Source organism: Acanthochromis polyacanthus, chromosome 17 (genome assembly GCF_021347895.1).
Source record: "Acanthochromis polyacanthus isolate Apoly-LR-REF ecotype Palm Island chromosome 17, KAUST_Apoly_ChrSc, whole genome shotgun sequence".
NCBI classification, from domain to species: domain Eukaryota; kingdom Metazoa; phylum Chordata; class Actinopteri; family Pomacentridae; genus Acanthochromis; species Acanthochromis polyacanthus.
In genome coordinates, this window is record NC_067129.1 from 34001673 (window position 1) to 34025226 (window position 23554).

The 23554-nt window shown below is 39.5% G+C and overlaps 2 protein-coding genes across 2 annotated transcripts in view; both read left to right on the forward strand.

Moving 5' to 3' along the window:
* Window positions 1-18750, forward strand: part of capn5b (calpain 5b) — an 84144-nt gene extending 65394 nt beyond the window's left edge. Inside the window, exons 12-13 of the mRNA XM_022214956.2 lie at window positions 1328-1464; window positions 8099-18750. Of these exons, the coding sequence (XP_022070648.2) occupies window positions 1328-1464; window positions 8099-8281 (320 nt within the window). The 3' untranslated portion in view covers window positions 8282-18750. The remainder of the gene's footprint in view (window positions 1-1327; window positions 1465-8098) is intronic.
* Window positions 18751-20694: 1944 nt separating this feature from the next.
* Window positions 20695-23554, forward strand: part of LOC110967763 (unconventional myosin-VIIa-like) — a 95750-nt gene continuing 92890 nt past the window's right edge. Inside the window, exons 1-2 of the mRNA XM_051937378.1 lie at window positions 20695-21133; window positions 22996-23083. The gene's annotated coding sequence lies outside the window, so the exon portion shown is untranslated. The remainder of the gene's footprint in view (window positions 21134-22995; window positions 23084-23554) is intronic.

The window sequence follows — 23554 nt, forward strand, 5'->3', positions numbered from 1 at the left end:
ACATCCTCTACACTGTGGCTTTGAAAGCTACTCCTATGTTTTACTTAAAATAATAGTAAAAATACAAAAAGTACTGAACAATTCTAAACAAAAATGTTAGTAAATTACATTTTTCTGCAGCAGAATGTCCTCTATTCTTATGTCTAACAAAATTTACATTATTAGATCATTAATATTGATGAATCTGTGTCTAAGGAGCCTTTCGTTGATTAAATTGCTGAACGTGGAGCTTGTTTTTAACCATTTTACATATGGTTCAGTAGTTTATTCAAGTGGGACAGATACATCTGCGAGGTCAGGAGATGTTTAATAAGGGAAGATTTCTCTCTGATCCTTGCATTTCTCAGTGAAAATATTGTTTATTTTTACCGTTTGGAGCCTCAAGCAGTTATTTAAAGAAAACTTTTTAAGAAGTTTAGATCGGAGATGTCTCTTTGATTGAATATTAAAAGTACCCTACCAGAGGAATTCTTTGAAAGAAGACCAAAAAGGTCAGAAATCACAGTTTAATCTTTAACAACACATTCTTTCGATATTTGTTTATCTTTTTTGTGAACAATTTGCAGAGTCTTTTGTGAAAACTGCTGCAAGATAAATAAAACGTGGAGGACAAAGTATCACAAAATAGATGTTCTGTTGCTCAGAATTGATGATCTGTAACACAATTTCAAAATATCAATCACTCAATCAATCAATCAATCAATCAATCAATCAATCAAACTTTATTTGTAGAGTACTTTTCAAACAAAGAATGTAACGCAAAGTGCTGAACAACATTTAAAAACATTAAAAACAAAAAGCTTGGGGAAACAAAGGAAAATCACATGTATATGTCACTTTTTGCTTTTAAAGTCATGTTTCTTCATCTACTGCACGTGTATGGAGGAACTCTGCCGTAATTTGAACAAAAATGACGAAGAATGCAGGCTAATATTGGCTGTTATTTGACTTTTTTAACACACTGACCACACAAGAAATGGAGAAGTCAGTTTTCTGAAGTTACGCTGCGGTCACTTTGATCATTTTTAATCTTAACAAATATGCTAAATATTATATGTATCTTTCATCTCAACTGTGATCATTTTCTGCCTTTCTGTATCAAATTTGACATTTTTATTTTTTAACCTATTGGTCGGATAATTAAAGAAATAAGAAGATGCCAGTCCGACCTGTGGGAGTACGTGAAGGACGTTTTTTTTTCAATTTTTTAACATTTTATAGATGAAATGATGAATCAGGATATCAACAAACCCATAAGACACCACCTTAAACAAGCCAAATTCATGCACAATATATTGATATAACGTTTTTTATTTTCCTCCCACAGCCGTAGATCCCTACGTGATCATCACCTGCGAAGGAGAGAGGGTTCGTTCTCCGGTTCATAAGGACACACGGTGCCCAAACTTTGACATCAAAGGCCTGTTTTACCGCAAGAAACCCAAGGAAGGAATCCACATCGAGGTGAGCTGTCACTCTGCAGTCATCCCTCTGTGGGACGCTGCTGCACCAACATCTGGCTGAACGAAACGGTGACGAAGCCACCAAAATGTAGCCGCTCACATCTGGTACATAGTAGCATCAGATAGGAGAAAGTCAGTCAACTCTGGTGAGAAAAGCAAAACTTTCCAGACTTTGTGAGACTCGTGCAACTTTTTGTGAGACCTTTAGGCAAAATAAAGTTGCCTACTTCTTTTCTAAAAGGCTGAATATGTGAAGAAAACTAAAATATATGAGCGTGATCCACTGAAACCAACAGAACCACTTCTTTAGATTTTTACTAAAACTAAAGCAGTTTTAAACAACAGACCTAAATTTCAAATCAACATTGTACATTTTTTGATTTCTTCTAATGACATCTAGACCATCCTTATCAGCTGAGAAACAGCGATGCAGAAAAACATGCTGCAAACTTCACAAACTGAGGGCAAAGCAACTTATTTCATTTAGTAATGTGTGCTGAGTGCATAGAAGTTTGCTAAACTACTTTTCAATCATTTTGACAACAACTTCTATTTTTTTTTAAATTAAAGCTGCTGTTCGGAGTTTCCGTTTGTTTTCAATTTATGTATCATTGTTTAACAAAGCTTAAATGTGTTAGTCTAGTTCGATACTATAATATAAAGTTAGTATAACGCGATATGAAAATTTATTCCTGAGCTCCGCCTTCCTCTCATAGACCCCCATGTTATTCCAAAAAGCGCCGGTCGCTGCCGACCAATCAAGTTCGAGCTTCAGCTTTGTCATGCTGTCAATCAACGGTTACGCGCACAGCAAGCAAGCCCATGCAGAGGTGGGCGAGCTACGCACTACGCAACCGCGCGCACATTTGTTTTGCTTGTGGAGGAGAGAGGATCAGGGCTCAGCAACTTCCAGAAAAGTTACCAATCCCACGGCTTGTCAGGCCAAGAGACTGCAGGACGTTTTTTGGCTCGGGGTGCTCGCGTCGCTCCCCGACCACGGCCTCCATAGCCCGGCTGACGGCTTCGTTTAGATGCCCGATCTCTGGAGGAAGATGTTGGGGCGTCTGGGACATACTCTTCGTCAGAGGAGTCATGCAATTCTGAACTCTAGATAGAAATAAATAAACAATGTAACACATATACACGCGTAAATGCACTAAGTTTGATAAACAACGTCATCGAGAGGGATACACGAGTGTAATCACATATTGAAACTTTACTCGTTCGTCCCAGCAGATTCATGTTATTTTGGTATTAGGACAAGTTAGACTCAATACAGCATTCTAACGTAATTCCTTATATTTTTAAATAAATGTACTAAATGTAGAAGAGTGGAAAACAGCAAAACAGGCGAGATGCTGCAGCACTCCAGGCACCCATCTCATGTGCTGCGCGCGTGCACAAATAAAGGGGCGAAATCAGAGGGAGGGAGGGAGGGACCACCAGTGTTTTGGGAGACGCTGCGATTCAAACTCCGGACAGCAGCTTTAAATAACATTACTCTGTTTTTACTTTGTCATGAAAGAGTCTTTTTTTTGTTTGTAAATTCTTGTAAATAGGAGCCAAAATAAATTGACCATATTCTCCGGGTACTCCGGCTTCCTCCCACAGTCCAAAAATATGCTGAGGTTAATTGATTACTCTAAATTGCCTGTAGGTGTGAATGTGAGTGTGATTGTGTGTCTGCATATGTAGCCCTGTGACAGACTGGTGACCTGTCCAGGGTGTCCCCTGCCTTCGCCTGAGTCAGCTGGGATAGACTCCAGCACCCCCACAGTGAGGATAAAGCGGTGTATAGAGAATGGATGGATAATTCAGTATTGAAAAGCAATAAGAGGGAAAAACTTCCAAAAGAAGTAAATGATTTCTAAATTCACTTATTTTACATTTTATGATTTTAATTAATTTACATTATTTGTCAGAATCTGATTCCACTTTCTCAGGAGAGTTCTTTTTGGTGGGAAATCCTTGTCAAAACAGCCTAATGTTTTGACATCATGATTGACCATGATTTAATGCTGAAAAGCAATAAGAGGGAAAAACTTCTAAAAGGAATAATTGCTAACTAAATTTACTGTATTCACCTATTGTACATGTTATACTTTTTAATTAATTGATATTACTTGTAAAAATCTGTTTCACTTTGTCACGGAAGAGTCTCTTTTACAATTTCTTGTCAAAAAAGTCAGATTTAACTGACCATGATTCAATATTTAAAAGCAATACGAGGGAAAGAAAGAATATGTAGTAAATTCACTATATTCACTTATTTTACATTTTAGATTTTTAATTAATTAACATTACATTGTAGAAATCTGTTTTTTTGTCATTTTTTTTGTTAAATTCTTGTCAAAAAAACCCAAATTAAATGAAAGCAATAAAAGGGGAGAAACTTCTATAAAGAGTAAATACCTACTAAATTTACTATATTCACTTATTTACATTTTGTATTTTTAATTTATTGACATTATTTGACCCAATCTGACTTCACTTTGACATAAAGGATTCTTTCTTTTTGGTAAACTTGTCAATAAAAGCAAAATTAAACACAAGAAAAGGGGGAAAACTTGCTAAAGGAGTAAATGCTTAATAAATTCACTGTAAACAACCACAGCTTCAGAAAAGTGGAACTAACCGCTTGAATAGTTTGGACTGATGGTTAGCTGTGAAGGCTGTTTCAACACTCTATTAAACATTATTATTCGTCAGTATGTTTTTATTTGTCTCTCTGCTCTTTTGTCTCATTGAAGTGAGGCTGCAGAGGAAGTCTGCACAACATCCAGAACCAATCAGTTAAAGGCTCAATATGTGACAGTGTTTGTACGCCAGTGTACTTGTTAGGAGAATTATCTTTGGTAATATGATGTTGCATTCGCTCAATCAGCGCTGTGAAATTTTATTATCGGCAGCGTGGTGAAAAGAGGTGGTGATAAGCACTGGAGGTGAGAAATCATCAGTGTTTTTATATTATAGAGGAGTGGGGAGGGAGAGTCTATATCTTTGTTTAAAAATGTTTTGCTGTGTATTTGCAAAGACAGATGAGTAACAAATTAAATTACCCCAAAAATGTACATATTATGTTGTTGGAAAAAGCCATGAAAAATCTGAAGCAAGCAGTGAAATAATCCTATTACCGAGCAGCGGCTGCGTGTCCAGAGCAACGGTGCCATTTAGCTCCATTAAAAACACATCACTGTTGCAGGATGACATGCGTCTTCATTAGGAAGAACATAGGAGCTGTAATTTATTCAGAAACGGCTCCACAGACTAATAACGGTGATCAGTTTTGGGGGCTCTGGAGAGTCATTCGCAGTGAGGCAGACGGAAGAAGGATCACAAACTGATTGCTTTTAGTTAATGATCATCAGAACCGTCACTCTATTTAATTATTTATGCTTTAACCTCTATTTAACCAGGAGAAATCCCACTGAGACCAAAAAGCTCTTTTTCAAGGGAGTCCTGACCAAGATAGACAGCAGCAAATGCAAAAAAACAGTTACAAAATGACACAGTAAAAACACAATGAGAACACTTGCAAAAAAGAATGAAGAAAAGCAAAAAAAAAAAAGATACAAAAACTCAGTGCATGTTGTGGAGCCTCACAAACTCGCAACTACTTAAATATAGTTGGGAAAAGATTGGTGTTCCATCTTGAATTGTTAATCTGATTGCCCAGTGTGTCATGAAATTGTCAAAAAATGTGATTTTCTATGTTTGCCTGTACATTAATGTAAGCCAATTAATGATGACCAAGCACCATTATGCTTTCTGGGCATGTAAAGACGAAGTTTACAAGGTTTAGAAAGGTCAAATTCATGTGTTAAAGTCCGTATCTCGTCATTGATTAAACCTTTAAAACAGATTTGGAAATTGTTTCTATGAAAATAGTCCTCTCCTGCCTTAATATGGGCTTTGATGTAATTTTAAACCATTATTTCCTCCAGAATGTGCAGCTCTTTGAAGTCTGTTCCTCTTCTTCCACCCACACCTTTCCATTTGACTGCAGCTCAAGCACACCAGCTCACCTACTACTCCATTTAATCACTGTAAAACTCTATGCTGTGATAGTAATAACCTGGATTCTGAAGGGGAATAATAACAAAGGATTGGCTCTTTAGGTTTGTTATCTATGAAACCACAGAAAAAAGAAAGGCCACAACAATGACTGTCTTTTTCGCTCATAATGTGTCTTCCAGCAGTTAAAAACACCATATGTACATGCTAACAAAAGTAAAAAACATGATTTTCACTGGATGGGGATCTTTAAATGTGTAGATTATTGTTGTTGTGAACAGATACAGATGTTATAAACAGCTGTCTGGACTGAAAAGGCTTCCCTTAGTGTAATTAGATGCTTTTATTCACCATTTCAACAGTGCACATTTATTACCCTAACTGACCTGCTGACAGCTTTCATTTTCAGTCAGATCACTGTTTTTTATGTAGCACACTTAAAATAATACATTGAGCCAAAGTGATCTCCAATAGAGCAATCAGATTAATGTTGTGAATTTACCCAACCAGTTTAAATATTGGAGTTCAGATCCTACAACATGACATATTTAATACCTTTTAACTGCAGGTTAGTAAATGTTTAAGATGCAGGGCCAATGCTTCCCGTCAGATCTGTTATCAAGCTTTGGTAACATTCTAAACCCTAAAGCTGCCCAGCATGAAAACGAGACCAGTTTCCTGAGATGGAAACTGCTGAAAACTTGGATTTTAAACTTTCCGACAGTTCTTGAACTATTCATCCGTGACCTGTCTTTTCATTGGAAAACCAAATCCAAACTGAAAATTGGCATAGTCCATCAAAATCACTTTATTCTACATGTCTCATTGAAAATTTGCCCAAAAATATACAATTGCATTATCCAGATTCTTCAAAAAAACTAAAAAATTCTACATTTCTCAGCACAACCAGAAAGCCATTAGTGACTCAACTGCTACCAACAGTCATAACAAAAATAAAAGACTTCTCAGCTGAACTGAGGTTAGCGTGTACACAAAGCAGATAGGAGTCAAGCATGGAAGCAAATTAAGAGAAAGTAGCAACATATTTCTTAGTTTCTACATCTATTGTTGGTTTTGTTGTGTGTTTGCTATTGACAAATTAGTAAGGGTTATTAAAGATGTTTTACCTTGACATATTTCATCTGCAGAATCTTCATGAGCGTCATCTGACGTGTGATGTCGTGTCTTTTTATCTGGTGGCAGACCTGACAGATCTGTCAGTCTGTCAGACCAGCCACGCCCCCCGCTGTCTGCACCGAGCACAGGATTGTGCTATGCATGCATATGTTGTGTACAAATACCGAATCACATGACCTAAATATGTAGCGGTCAGCGGGAAGTGATGGGACTCGGAAACACCCCCACAGTTTAAGTAATTGTTTCTTGCGTGACTTCCAATAGATAAGTCCGATAAGTCCACAGCGGTCGATTTGTAGTAAAATAACAATCGTGATCATCAGCAGGCAGCTGACATAGTGTTCACTTGTCATCATATTTACAGTGATGCCATGCCGCTATCTCACAATGACAAAGAAACCTTTTACAAATCCTTGGATCCAGACTATAAGCCGCATCACTGCCAAAATGTAATTCTTGGGTCATTTCTGACGAAATTTTTATTCAAATCCGTTATTCCGTAATGTTGCTACCAGACAGACAGACAGACTGACAAACAGACGGACAAACGTACACCAATCGTCACATAACTCTGTGGCATTTCTTGGCGGAGTAACAATCACATTCTGGACTGGGACAAGGGCAGGATTATAACACTGGAGGCCAACAAACACAAACGGTGGATAAAGGAGGCCATTGAGATCAGGAAGCGGGCGAAGGACTTCATGAACCAGGATGAGGGGGCCTACACCCTGTAATCACTGGACGTCAGAGGGCGTGGCAGACCTGACAGATTCTGACAGATCTGTCAGACCGGTCACCTGATAAAAGACACGACATCACATGTCAGATGACGCTTCTGAGGAAGACTGCAGATGCAGTCAAAACATTTCAAAGTAAAAACATCCTTTATAGTCGTTACTAATTTGTCGGTTAAAAAGAAATGCTAATCTAATGTCAAAGACAACAAAATGAACAAAATTAATCTACTGTGATAATTTCTTTGTTTCCATTTTTACTAATTAAAGTAACTGAAACTTATTTCTTTATTTTTACTCATTTTAATTTATTATAACTTTATTACTGTGCACATGAAACATTTTTAGATTCTGTCTACTTCTAGTCATGGTTGTTCAGTTTCCATATAGATGCAGGACTTTATGCTGCAGAGAAAATTAGTCCACAATGGGTAAAAAATGTGACAGGAAGAAGAAAACATCCAGAAACGGTTTGATGTTTACAGCGCTAAACATTTCACAAAATATAATTTGTACATGCAAAGGTTGAAACAAGCTCCCCACAATAAGTTTGACCTCCTGTACTTACTTTTATCCTCGGTGTTTTCCTTCTCTGCTTCTGTCACAGCCTTTAATTTCATGTCTTGGTGTATTTTCTCCTGTGATTTCTCTTTTATGCTTATTGCCTTTTGTCTCTCTCCTCTCTTTTCCTGCTTTTCCTCTTACTGCTCTCTGGATCTCTGCCTTCCTCCCACGAGCGGCGAACAGATCTACAACAAGAACATGATCGTGGACACCTTCCTGGGTCAGGTGATCTTGTTCAGCGACCCCAACGAGCGTCAGGAGCAGCACACGCTTCACCTGCGCGACAAGGGCAGTCGCCAGGACAACGACCTGCCGGGCACGCTCACTGTGCGCCTCATCACCTCCACCACCCTCACCAACATCTGACGCAATCGTCCGTACGATCGTAACCATTAAACCCCTCAAGGCAACGTTCGAATCGCGCCTGCCGCCCATCCTCACCGTTCATCTTTCAGCCATCGCGGGAGCTCACTGTGTCTTTTTCTGCCGCTTGTGCTCTCTTTGTGTGTCTCTTTTTTTCCGTTTTCCCTGTTTTCTTTTGCCTCAGCGTTCGTATTTGGCTTTGTTATCGGGGTTTTTGAAGGCCTGCATCTATATATCTGGACGGATAGACAATACTGGGGGTTTGTATAGACTATCTTTAAAACACATTCCTGCCAAAATTGTCCATTAATTTAGAGTTTGCTTCAGGATATTTGTTCTTAAAGTAGGCTTCATGCAGGTTTTGTAGCCAGAATCTCCTTCAACAACAACTGAGCTACAGTTTGACAAAAAGAAGTTTTATCAGATCAGTTGTTGCTCTGATCAGCTGTTCTGCATATTGTTATACACAAACACACACACACACACACACACACACACACACACACACACACACACATACATGCACATACGATACATATGCAGACATTTCTGCACTCAACATGCATGTGCCAATGTTTCCAAGGGCTATGCATTGCCTTAAGGCTGAGTCTGTCTCTCCACCTTGAGGAGACGGGGGGTTATGTTAAATACTTTTATCCATCAGCTGTTCTCAGTATTAGCACAGCCTCCATTTCTGTTCCTTAACGTCTGCAGTACGCCCTGCTTTTCGCCATAGTGCTGTCCGCTTCTGTCTCCTATATATTGACATCATGTATACTCTTTTATATCTGTGGATAATCCCCCCACCCAGTCGGCCCGCCCAGACACCTCAAGTCTTCAGCAGTTTGCCGGTGCTTTGGAGAGCATGCAGCACTGTCTGTCACTTTTTACTGTGGACTTTACAAACGAAAAGCCAACAGCAGCTATCCTCTCCCTCTACTGAGAGCTTTTCCATGTTGTTCTGTGAGCGCGCTCATGTGTGAAGTCTTGCCTCCCGTCTTCCATCTCTACGACCATCCCAAACTCCCCCGAAACGCTTTCTGCCGGTTGCTATGGACGATCTCAAAAACTGCATGGCTTAAAAAAAAACTGAACTCTGCCTGTGCTGCACATCTCTGCAGTCGTAGCTTAGCAGCCGGTGCTTTCCGATAGTGCTACCCTTCCTCCTTCTGATCCTCCCCCCTCCCTCCATGCGTACACCTTTCCAGTCTAGCGGAGTGCAAAGATTCACCCTGACATAAATCAAGTGCTTTATGGGACCAAAGACGAGCCAGGCCCTCCGCTCTCTTAGTCCCTTTCAGATCGGCCTGGCCTGGCCTGGCCCGAGCCTAGCTACAAACCACCACCCCCTGTGCCACATCATCTCTTAACGGCAACACCACTGCCTGACGCTTCCTCTGACTTGAGTCTGTTGGCCTGGGCCAAAGACTCGCGCCACGTGATCCAGAAGACAGCAGCTGTGCTTCTGCTGTTGGCACAGAACAGGCGTGAGTGTGTGTCTGTGTGCGACAGTGAGGTTGTGTGACTGAGTCCTGCTAGTGTCAGCGTTGCTCTGAGTGCATGAGTACGAGTGTTTGGGTGAATGTGTATCCATGTTGCACCTGGAAGAAGAAGAATTTCTGAGGAAAGGTGTGCACCGAACAGAAAAGAGCCCTTTAGGGGAAAACACACCTTGCACTTTATTTAGTTTCGATGGGTTAAAAAGACCCTCGAGGATGACAGAGAGAGGTGTGCTAGCAGAAGAGACGTCCTGCCAAACAATCTGTGCCATCACTTTGGTCCTGGCTTTGCCTCCACAGCAGGAAAACAGCGTGGAAGAACTTTTTGATTTCAGATGGTTTTGCTTATTGAACCAACACTGGTACAATGTAATCAATCTCTGATGAACCATGACATTTCTTGCAAAGATCATGTGGCCATCCAATCTGACCTTTTAGCACCTAGCGGGCTTTTTGTGACAGGAGCCCAGACAGAAAAATCACAACCTGTGTTTCGTTTATTCAAAAGTGCAATCCGAGTTTTTTATAAACTTTTGGTTGTGACTTGGTCTTTTTTTTCCTTAAGTTTCATAAAAAGAATTTAAAATGTAAGTTACTGTCATTATCAAGATGTTTCCTTTGAATGTAAGACGAACAGTTAGTGGACTAATCTCTCAAACTATCAAGTCCTTTTTCCTAATTTTTCAGCGCCTTTTTTCCATTACTTGAACTGTCACACATGGCATTTAATTGGTCGCACATCTTTGTGTACAGCATCTTTATAAATGTGTCTTGCATGGGTTATTTTTTCAATATGTTCATGGCCTTGTATTGTACTGTTCAATTGTTACTATATATATTTATTCTTTCGATCTCAAGAGTCTTGGAAATGCTAGGTTTGAGCATGTCTACACTAATGCACCTCATGTCCGTCTGATCATATCAACCAGTTTGAAACAGTTATGTCTTGTATTACAGTGATGCATTCATAATGCCTCTAGCATCGGTGAATATTAGCAGCAGTTGTTGACTACTATTTAGGTGCTATTTATCTTCTCTGTGCTCTTTTGTTGTTTTCAGTCTGACAGAATGTGAGAGTAAAGTAACACAAGACTGAATTTGAAACGGCCAGTGTTAGAAACTGTGGTGCCAAGCAGTGTAAGAGTAGATGCTGGTTTTAATTTGCAAATCATACCAGAAAAGAAGGAAGCCCATCTCCCTTTCTCATTAAATGCTGTTAAAGTGTCCTTGTGCATGACACTGAAGTCCTAACTATAGTTACAATAGTTAGCTAACTGTGTAAAAACAGCCTCTCGTACATCTTTAGTTCCTCCAGCTCAATACTGTGAATATGTTCAAAATCAGCTTGAAATAGCAAGTGATGAGATGATAGTCAGAGATTATTAGTGCCAAAGGTTGTAGGTCACTGCATGGATGTGGTTGCAGTTTCTGCGAGCTGCATAGCTAATCATCAGATTTCCCAAAAATAAATATCTTTATCTAAAACTTACTTAGGTTGTGAACATATTTCTATCATCCTTAATGACTCTTCTAAACATCTGGATGAACAAATGCTCAGTTTCTTGTCGTGTTTTTAATCCGTTTCCCAATCTGAAGGTTTAAAAATGATATGACATTAATTTGTCTGTACATTAAAGGGGCACATTTCCCGTGAGCCTCGGCGCACACTGTCGCAAACCGTCATAAACGAGCGAGCAAGCCTCAGGAAAGCCGGCGGAGTTGAAATCATTGTTGAACAATAACGTGTGTAAATGACTCCGCGGTCTAATGTTGTAAAACCGAGTTGTCAAAGCTGCTCCGAGCTACAGAGTTAACCGAACGTTACCTCCGAGCTAACGTTACATTAGCCAATACCCACACAGTGTTTTTGCCACAAAGTTAGTCAGCTAAACCAGTCACAGTCAAACTAATCCCATAGTCTACTAACCACACATTGCAAGCAACACACACAAAAGACAAAAGAATTGTATCAAACTTACAAAGAGCTAAAGTTAAGTACCTGTCTAGGAGAAGCACAGCCAGCTCGGCATCTGTTTTGATTCCTTTTTGCTCCCGGAATTCTCTCCACCTCTGAAATGCCTGTCCAAGATGAACTTTTCTTTTGCTTCGTTGTCGATCTGACAACCTTTTTGCTTGCAGACTTTGCTCCGTTCGCTTCCTTTTGCGCTCCATGTGTGCCGTCTTCTCAACCAACTCTCCGCTCTGCTACTGCTAAAAACAACTAGCTCCGCTCTGCTACGCTCCGTCAGCGCACGCGCACCGTATTTGCTGTAAATCGCTCCGTCTCTCACAGGAAATTCTGGACGAGTCGTCAAAAAATTAATAAAATACAAATCTTTACAAAACCAAAATGATTCATGAATCGAAAATGGGGCATTAATAAGTGTTAATAACGAAGATTCATCCACATTAATATGAGACTTTGTTACGAGCATAAAAATCTTCCTCGGTGCCCCTTTAATGTTACTTTTCATTTTAAATTTAAAAAAACAATATGCTGTATTGTGTTGAAGAACAAGTCCTAGATAAGAAATACTATCATCAAAACTTGAAAAATGTGGTTAATCTATGGATCGCATCTGTGTGTTTCAAGATTACACATTTACAAGTTTTTTGTTCCTATGAAAATAATCCCTTCCCGCTTTAAACTAGCTTAGATATAACTCTACACCATTGCTTGCTCTAGACTATGCAGATCTATAAAATTTTCCTCTCTTTTTACAGTCATTTCCATGTACACCAGCTCACTCACAATCCTGCAAATAGACAGGGTTGGTTCCTTTTTGGTTTGAAAGCTGAGTGTTTGTCAGAGCAGTTTCAAGGTGCATATGCTCATCCATGGTTGAGACTCCATATAGTGTATAAAAACCACCATATGGATATGCTACCAAGGGGAAAAAATGTTGATTTTCACTATGTAGTTTGCTATTTTTCCTGTGAGATGATCGGAAGAGTCTTTGAGGAGCCTGGAAATACCTTCACAAATTTTGAATAATAAGATTTTCAGGTGTCTATTTTTCCAAAAACCTGTGACTTGAACACAGTGTTAACATATTAAATCTAGAAATTGATGACAGCAGGACACTGGCATGAGCTCCAACCAGACAAATACCCTCCCATATCCTGCATCCGAGTTGTTGTGACAGGCAGGAGCTATCATCTGTAACCCAGATTTAATTCACAGGGTAACAAACAGATAAACCACATGGGGTCCAGTTTGCCCATATGGTCTCTTGTACCCCCCATCATCATCCTGCTTACTGTAGGTTGACTAAAAATGCATCACATGTAGCCCAACAGTGCCCCTTAGCAGCCCATAATTCCCATAGATTAAACCCGTATTTAACAGATGTCTTTATTATTGAATTAAGCTGTATACTGAACAGTCATCAGTTAGCTGTGTAGCACCAACGGAGCAAGTAGCCAACATTGGAAGCTCATTTTTTTTATCTGTAAGCACAACGTCCAGGTGACACATGGACTTGGAAACCAAACATTGGTGTTCACAAAAATCTAAAAGGTTTAAAAATACAGTAAAAGTTCAAGCTTATCACCAAAATACATTGGGTCAACACCGACATATAACAGTATATCACAATTTATAATATTTTACATTTGTGTATACTTGCGTAGTTGTGATTTAACTGTTAAAAAATTACGTAATAACTTTGTATTATTCATATTAGATTACAAAGAGAAAATTGGTAAATGCCACGTGGTACATTCATGAATGCCACTTCTAATCTTGGTCAGTGTTTAAAGTTATATTTGTACCATTTTAATATTTGTGAAACAGTAAGTATTTTTGTTTGGAAACTGTTTCCTATTAGCCATTTAAATACATGTGATATAACTCAAATTTTCTTTCTATACAGAGAACAAAATAACACCAGAAGAAAACGGTATGAAGAACTATAAAAGAAAAGAAATGACGAGCGCTGAAGTTTGCTTGAAAGTGTTGTCATAGACATGTAGCATCTAGTGACCCTGTGGTTTACATAACAGTGTAATTTGGTACACACGAAGTAAACCCAGAGAGACTAGTGCACATCAATTAGATAACTATCAAATAAAAACTTGCTTTTTAAATTGTTTTTATGCTGGAGTGCAATTCTACTTTAACAGTGTGGTCTGAGAGGCCATTTTCATTGTCTGCTGCCAGTTTTTATAAACCCTGGGAGCGCTGACGGTTTCAATAGGAGGGGTGCAAATGCACAGACCAGCTGCCAACATGTAGAAATAGAAACTCAGATTACAACACACATAAAATGAGTGTGTTTTCATTTCCTGCTAAGGACATATTCGTATGATTTCTGGAAGTACAACTATATTAAGAACAAGAACTATTAAAAAATTATAATACAGACAAGTTAGCTCCTGTTTTTAGATATTCTCCCACATTGGTTGCCGACTTTTTGGCATTCTGTTTTAAAGAAAATGCAGCTGAACCAACAACTTTGACAGAGTCACTTGGAACCAACTCTGAGTGTGGTTTAGTAAACGTTAAAAAAGGTCAGACCGAGCACCTCAAAGTTGGGAAAACAAGTGTTCAACTGATTGGAATTTTGTAGAGTGAAAGCATATCAACCAACCAATTAACCAGCCGACTTGGACGCTGCAGCTCTAAACGTTAGCACGCTAACATGGCAAACTAAGATGGTGAACTTAGCAAACATTGCACCTGCTCAACATCAGCGTAGCACCTGTGTAGCTGCAGACTCTTAGTCTTTTCTCTGTATATGAGTACGACAAAGTCATTCTATTTTGATTCCATGTCAGTTCTCAGTAAACTGAACCATTTATATACTGTTTGCTCACGATAAATAGAACAAGAGTGGAAACATCTTCTGACAAGAAGTAATTCAGTATTCGTAAATGTGCCACGTTTTTTGACAATATTTGTTTTTTTCAGTCATTTATGTTTCTTTTTCAGAATTTCTTTTGAAATAATGCTCGTACTGTAAGGTTTCACATCAGGTTTTTGTCAGCTACCGCTTCTGTTATTTCGTCCCCAGCTCTGTTTTTTTCTTTTTACGGATGTGACACAGAAATATAACCGCTAACACAGAGCACGACAGCTTTGACATATGGGAGTATTTGGACTGCGTCACGCACAATCCTACAGTAATCAGAAGAGTGAGGAGCCACAACAACAGTGTGTGAAATCCTGTTGAGGCATTACTCCTCAGGCTTCCACTTGTGCCACAGCAGTGCCAAAAAGACAAATGGTCTATTGTGTCGGGATGCATTGTGGGTGATAAGTTGAAGAGATTTTGGAACTGTTGGACAAATGTTTTCGTTCTCCAATACACATTCCTCTTTTGTTTCTTGTCTCTGTTATGGAGTGATTTTCACTGTGTTGCTATGGTTACTCATTGTAATTGTTGCACATTGTGATCCTTTGCCAAAAGTGTTACGGCTTTCACTGTTAACCACCACACAGAAACACACACAGGAACACACACACACACACAAACACTCCAGCTTGTAGACTAACCAGGCTCGGTTGGAGTGCCTGGACCTTGACTGGTTTTTTTGATAGTTGCTACGAAGCTTTCCGGTCTTCTGTATATATTTTCCGCATGGCCGTACCAAAGCAGGTTTGAGGAACACGAAACCATTCGAATGAAGCCGAACGCGGTGGTGACTTTTGTACGAATCCAAAAAATGCCAGTGCATGTAGCAAAAACGCTTCAAATCTGCTCGCACCATTACGAATCACCGGATATCTATTTTTTGGTTCTCGGAGTGTCGTAATACATGAAGCGCTGTTGCTACTTTGATAGACATACTGTGTGAAGTAAAAGGCTTATGTTGCACACTTGCATGCATTGAAACTATCCAGTTTTCTAATATTTTGTATTCAGTAACCTGCAGTATACAGTATGTATATAAAAGTAGCAGCAACTTGGCTTATCGGTTATTATTATTGTCGGATCCATGTTTCGATGGACATTTATATCCGAGACATTGATTTCAAGAAGGAGCAGTTCTTGCCCACTACCTCTAGTGATCAGCAAGATAATTTAGAGGAATCAAGAGATTTATTCACCTTATTCCTACTTCCCTGTGAATTATTAGGGGAACAAATTCAGGTTATTTCTCCCCCGAACTGGTGTCTTTGTCAGCAAATCTTTCACTTCTTAGAGATTTTGAGGAAATTTATGATGTAACCTGTCACTTATTATTGCTAATTTTGGGTCATTTATTTGCTTTCTGAGAGTGAAATGAGGAGATCAGTGCTGTGTGGGATAGGTGCACTTAATACTGATTACTTTATACTGTATAACAGCCTTTTTTTGTTTTTGCATTTTGTGTTTGTGTGGATTAAGCTGATACAATTGAACGTGTTATTTAATGATTGTTAGAGGCGCTACAAGGTGGATTTTGTTACCTTTAGGCAGAGCTGGATTAGTAATTTCCACTCCACTAAAACAAATGATTTAGCTGGCTGCTAGTGGTTTTGTATTAAGTGTACAGATGTTAAAGACAGAAATGAAAACGGTGTCGATCTCTCTTCTCAGGTTTCAGCAAGACGGCAAATAATCCGGTTCGGTTCATTTTAGTGAACAATAGCATTCAAAGATAAGCGGCAAATTAATCCAAAAAACAGAACCTTGGACCTGTTGACAATTTGACTCTAATTGACGCTATATAAATGAAATTGAAATTGAAATTGAATTGAAATTGAAATTTTAGAGGAAAGAGTGCACCGAGTGCTTACCTTTACTCTGTGATTGGGATGGTCTCTTCCAGGATTGGTTAGAGCACGACTGATCACTGAATAGTTTGATGAAAAGAATGTGAATCACATGCTATGGTCTTTATATCTCAACACCTATTGGAGATTTTGGACCAGTGTGTTGGGCAGAGATCTCCACCACCAATATCAAAACACCAAATGAAGGAAAAATATTTTTGAAGAGTCATGTTCATCCCTCTAGCAGACTTCTGGGACTTAGACAATCTGCCAAGAACCTGTTCTGGTGGCTTGAAGACACGATATGTTCCTTTAAATTATCACCTGTCTGTAGGTACAGTTACATGTAGATAGAAGTTCAAAATACCAAAAGAAAAGCTATAATTGGATCTGTTTGTCCTGAACAGCGACGTTGTTTAGCATCTTTCAGCAGTTTTCCATTGGGGTATCTTTTTTTTTCTGTTACACTGTTTGAACCAAGGGCTGCACAGTAGAGTAGTGGTTAGCACTTTTGCCTTGCAGCAAGAAGATCCCCGGTTCAAATCCCAGCCTGGGATCTTTCTGCATGGAGTTTACATGTTCTCCCTGTGCATGCGTGGGTTTTCTCCGGGTACTCCGGCTTCCTCCCACAGTCCAAAAATATGCAGAGGTTAATTGGTTACTCTAAATTGCCCGTAGGTGTGAGTGCGAGTGTGATTGTTTGTCTGTATATGTAGCCCTGCGACAGACTGGTGACCTGTCCAGGGTGTCCCCTGCCTTCGCCCGAGTCAGCTGGGATAGGCTCCAGCACCCCTAGTGAGGATAAAGCGATGTATAGAGAATGGATGGATGGATGTTTGAACTGATGTAGCAAACTGTTAAAAGCATATTTCACAGTAGTTAAGCTTTTTCTCAGTGGCCTCAGATAGCAATAAATTAACTTGTAGTTAGCCAAGCGATGTTATGATATGAGATATACAAGATGGTACTGCAGCTTTTTTAGTAGAACATGTTGATTTTTTTTTTACTCTGTAAGCATCAGAAGTTGGTAATTGCTTCACTGTCTTTTGGAAGCAACTAAATGAACAAAACAGCTGAATCTGTCAAGTAAAGTCGGGTATTTTTATTTTACTATTCTTTGAGGGGCTTTACAAGCTGTCCAGCATCCATCACCCTCTCTTTAGGAGGTAAAATTCCTTACAAACTTTGTAACGGGAAAATCAGAGACATGTAGTAAAGCTGCATATGAATTCTGGGTATCATCATCTGGGAGAATGTCCAGCATCTCCTCGGTGCTACCAAAGAGACAAAGTGACCTCCTCTTCAGTATGGAGTTCTGGAAAGAGGACAAACTACACTGACATGAAACCATACAGGATAAAAGAAAGAATACAGCACAGAGAAGCCTGAGTGAAAAGAAGAATCTACTGTACTGCTACCTGAGGCCACTTCTTAAGGTCGTCCATTCATTTTTCCCTTTTTTTATGCATTAATGTATAGATTATTAGTTTCCCCCCAAATCTCTAAGAAAAGAGAAGACACCTGCTGCGTCTAAATCCTCAGATGCGAATTAGTTTCCTTTGTAACACACACAAGGCATCATGGAAGTAGGAATGAAATGGATAGACAAATCTGAAATTATGTGGGCTGAAAAGTAATTCTGTTTTGTCGGTTTTCATTTATCGGTTGTAGACAGAGCGACTGCTTGTGTGCTGATCTTATAGCCTCGTCAACTCGCGTACTGCTGCATGTGTCTAAATAGATGGGAGTTGCAGAGAGAGTCCACCAGGTATCACGTCTATCTCAATGACAACATCACGTAGACTGTATCGAATCTGACACACTGACATTTTTTTCTGAGATCGAGTCTTGTCCACTCAAGGAATGAGCTTGTGATTCTTCTTGTATTTTTCTGCTGATGTTTATTAACTGGAGACTGGAATACCTACTGCATGGTGACTCTTCTAGAAGATGCTACCGTCTTTATAACAAGTATCTTTTATCAGTATTTTATAACCTTGTTAATTTTATATATCCACTCTACCTTGCGTTCCCAACTGGTATGTTTACTTATAGCTAGGTATCAGAGAGCCGTGCTATATGTTCTGTACTGTGTGCTTGTCTGTATGTTCTTTTCGGCGTGAGCTTTACTTTTTCTTTTTCAAGGCGTGTTCGTTGGATTTGGTTCTCGGTTACACTGTGGTTATTTTATAGCTACGATCTGAAATTATTATTTTTCTTTTGTATTTAATGTCAACTTGTGGCATGACTTTGAAATAAAACAGGAAAATCTATTCTGGGATTGTTGTCATTTTATTGTAGTGAGTGTGATTAGAAAGCAGATAGTAAGAAAGGCATAAAATCCTAAACATTTCTGCACTGTAACTCCATATGTGAAATCCTGTGTGTCTTTTACTACACTGCTATAGTGCAACTAACTCTTCATGGCTAGAAAACAACCCATGTAAGCGACACAAAACTACCACAGACATTGAAAAACTGCAAAAAACATCCAACATATCCAAAAAGAGATGTAAGACTATCACAGACATGGAAAAAACTGCAAAAAAAAAAAAAAAACACACATAAGTACCACAAAAGGTGCAAAACTATTACAGTCATGAAAAAACTGAAAGAACACCCACAAAATAACAACAAAGAGACATAAAACAACCACAGACACAGAAAAACCACAGACACAGAAAAACTGAAAACACAAAAAAAACACAAACATGCACAAAGTGATGACAAATGGACACAACACAACAAAAAGACACAAAACAACTGCAAAGACACTCTAAGCTACTAACTAACTGCAAAAAAAACCTTGAAATATCCAAAAAGAGATGTTTAACTATAACAGACATGGGGGGAAAAACAAAAAGCCACAAAAAGACTACAAAGAGACATAAAAGACACAAAATGACACAGAGATGCAAAACAACCACAAAGAAATGCAAAATGACAACAAAGAGACATGAAATGACAGGCGTAAGCAGCACACTTTTCGTTGGTGAAGGCTGATCCTGAGACAGAGAAAAAAATTCTACCAAAATCACAAAGCATCTTTCTTGTTGTATTCCACGATTTCAACTATGACAAACTGAAGTTTCAAAAAAATAAAACTTCACAGTGATGAGTAGAATTTCCCTTTTGACAAAACACTGACAGGAGCCGAAGTTTAGTTTGTTACTTCCAGATGTTTGCAGGATGTTTCCTCTGGATTTATTAAACAACTGCAGCATCATACAGCAGCAGAGTTACACACATTTAAGCACACAGAAAACCTGAACTCTTGTTTTTTAAATGCAAAAGACATTCATTTTTATGTTAAAGTCCTACACTTTAGCTTTAACACAATGGTGCAGACTGAGGGTGAACTAGTCAAACTCACTGCTTATAAGATTCAGGTAAGATCCTGCCATAGGCTCCTCATGACAGCCAACTGTCTGTCGGCTTCAGCACAACTTAAACCAAGAAAGTCAAACAGAATATGCAACCAGCACTGAGAACATTAATTCCTTGTTCATAACAGTTCTGTGAACATTGTAATTTGAAAAGTATTGAACACATCTACCGTCATAGTTTAGCCTGCTAGCATACTAACGTTAATTAATTACCTCAAAACAAATGTGTCTGAGTGTGAGTATTTGGCAATTGAATGTCTGAATTTCATTGTGATTTGTCCTGTAGTTCACACATGTCAGTCTAGGAGAAAAGTGGTGAAGGAGCATTCACAGCAGTATGGTTAAAAATCCACTGCAGCAGGTTTTTGCAGAGATCATTTCACTCTGAATGATCCACAGAACTCACCATTAACACTTTCATTTTCAGATATTGGATATTTAAGTGTAATTTTTAGATGCTGAGTGCAGCGCCAACAAAATTCCATTAACCTCCATGGTCTTGTGCTGAAGGCAGACATCTCAGAGACACAGACAGACGTAATGATGCTTTCAACTATGATGCCATGAATAGTTTTTATTGATCACTGGCCACCTTTTGTATTTTAAACCTTAGTTCTCCTCGGTACATGTGCACAAGTTTTTTGAGTGTCTTTGTGAAGTTTCCACAGTTCTTTTGTGAATTTAGCATCTTCTGACTCAGTGTTCTTCTTGTTTCTAAACATAATTCTTGTCTTCATGTTGCTTTCCTGCTGCAGAATGATGGATTCACTGCATGTCAAACCCAAAACTACGGGCGCGGGATGTTTCAATTCCTGCAGACTGACCATTTAAAAATCTATTACAGAGCAGCAACCTGTAAATCACGCCCTGGGTCAGCTCCCCGTCCACCTCCCAGCTGGTCTCTGGATCTGCCACCAACAGGCTCCACCTCCCAGCTAATCAGGATCAGCAGCCATGAATGAGGTGCAGTGAGAGAGTCTGCACAGTCCCGTCACTGACCCAGACGTCAGGCTGGAACTGGGCTGCAAACGCCAAAACACCTGCAGGAGGCCGGAACCCCGATGCAACCAAAGCAGGGGACGTCTGTGAGGATAATTTAAACAGAAAAAAAAGAAGACCGATAAAAGGTAGAAGAAGAGAACACTTCATCCTCCAATTTCTTCTTAATTCAGCCCTTAATCAACTTCAAAACTGCCAAATTCTGGACTGAAACGACGAGAAGGAAACCAGGAAGAAGAAGGAGAGGGAACCTTACGAAGTGTGTTGAGGGGTAAGTGGGGCAGGTGGACATGATTCGAGGTTGAGGGCCGATTAGCCTGCAGCTAGACCACAGTGCTGCTGCTCTGCTGTAGCTTTAGGCCAAAGCCTCTTACTGCTCACTTTGTCTCCTTAAAGCAGCCATTATGTACCCTTCCAGTAGGTACAGTTGGCTGTAGGGTGTGCTTCTGTTGCATAAATAGTTTCAAACTTTATCTCTTGCCACACAAGAAAGCAGTTTAAATGTTTGTGAAAGCAGAAACTTCTCAAACTGTCACCAGAGATGAATCAGAGTAGCATGTTTTTTTCATTGTAAGATGTTAAGGAGGAACTGTGAGAGAACATATGAGCCGAGGCTAAAGGCAGCAATCTGCTTTGGAAAATATGATCAATATGAGAACAAAAAGGAAACCTTTGGATCATAACAAGACAAACTCAAGAAAGCTTGACTACAGCAAGTAAAGCAGCAAGATTTCTAGTAAAGCACCTTTGATTACCATGACCTGGATGACTGAGAATCTACAGACGTATCTACCACATAGTTTTCCTCATTCACACTTTAACCATAGACTCTGGGAGGAGTCAAGAAACTTTCTGTAGCTTCTCAAATAAAATGAAGACAACAATAGCTGTAGAACTGTCCCATCTGAGGAGCTGAAACTGGAGAATGTTTGGAGTTTAGTAGCTGTTTACACCACTTTTTCTAACCTCAGTGCAGGACTTTTGTCTCCTCCTTCTGGCAGCGAGAACACAAACACTGTGGATGCTTCTCAGTTGCTACCCCCTTCAGCTCTGAGAAACCAATCATCTACGGTTGACGTAAAACATGAACCGGTGCACCCAAATGTCGACACAGACGCCAGAATTAAAGCTCCGCTGTCCGGCGGAACACAGACAGATTTACCTGACGTTGACAGGCTTAATCAGCATTGTGTGAGCTTGTTTGGCAAGAGGTTGAACATAACAGACACTCCGGCTTTAGGTTGATGATAGGTTTTAAAAAGCAGCAACTGCACTGTGAATAAGGAAAAAAGTGAAGCTTTACACTCAAGTGTTGAAGACATGTCAAAGTAGCTCAGTAGCTTTATAAATGCAATCCAGGAGGAATAATGACAGTTTCTAGTTCGGTTTGGTCAGTTAGCTTCAAACAAAGCACCAGTCAACGCAGGTTTTGCACACTGTAATAATTCCTCCTGTTCATCCTAAACCTTCCTAATGGGCTTCCACTCTAAATGAAAGTTAATATCAACAAAGTCAAGGCTTCAGGTAGTGACATCTAGTGGATGTCTTCCACATGTTGACTGTTTTTGAGCCACATGGGGAATCACAAAGAAGGGATTCTGTACTAAGTGAGTGCAGCTTGACTATAAAGACTTTGCTGAGCCAGAAATTGAAAAAAACTGGTAAAACTAGCAGAAGTGAGACAAAGCATATGATTGAAGACCATGCTTTAGTAACCCAATTTTTTTTCAAAATGATTTTCTTCTGATATAATTTTATGCTTTTGCCTTTCCTGCAGCTTACGTTACAACACAAATTATTTGTGCAGATATACGTACAGTGCATAAGCCTCCTCTGGGATCGAGCAAAGCTGTTTAGCCCAGAGAACTATTTAATTACAACTGGTCAAAGTGGAGTCAAGGTAAACTTGTTCATTTAGTGTATGTGAACCTTCACTTTTATCAGCTCATCTTTGTGTTTGTAATGGAAAACTGGGCTTTGCAGAAAAAGTAATGACTCCAGTTAACAGATAAGTAGATAAAAAAAGACCTCCCAGTGTTGTTTAAGCACCCAGCTTGAGCATTTCTTCAGTTTCCACCATCGTTTTCTGACTTAACACTAAAGATTCTCCTTCTCCTGTCTTGTGTTTTGCAGATGTTGAGCTCATGGAAGTGAGTCTCCTTGATGTTCTTGATCGATGATGAGATTTTCACTGCCCTCTGTGCCTCTGAATCCCTGCCATGTGAGTCACTACTGATACACGTGCAGAACACACACTTGTTAGAGCAGCATTATAGGCCACACATGCAGATTAGCAGCCAGCGCATTAACAACGTTCCTGTTGGCCATTACGCGAAAATCTCTGACCAGGTTGACTCGATGTCTCGTGAGCTGTGATGACGATCAGATCGGCGTGAAGTTTCAGGTGCATCTCTTCACATCATTGTGCTTGATATTGTTATTTACAGCAATAACGTGCAGAGAAGTGATGAGAGATCAAGACGAGGAGGCTGGTGAAGCTGTGGTGTTTTGGGCGCAGTTGTAGATATTTGAAACCAACGCAAGGGAAATAGTGAACAACAAACTCATGCAGTATGAGCAGATTACTGTGCATCTAATACCTGGAAAGTCCCACTTTGCTCAAGTTAGATCAAGGTTTCTTAGCCTTTTCCTGCCCATTGATCAGTTTTTATTTTCATTAGCAGTATGGATG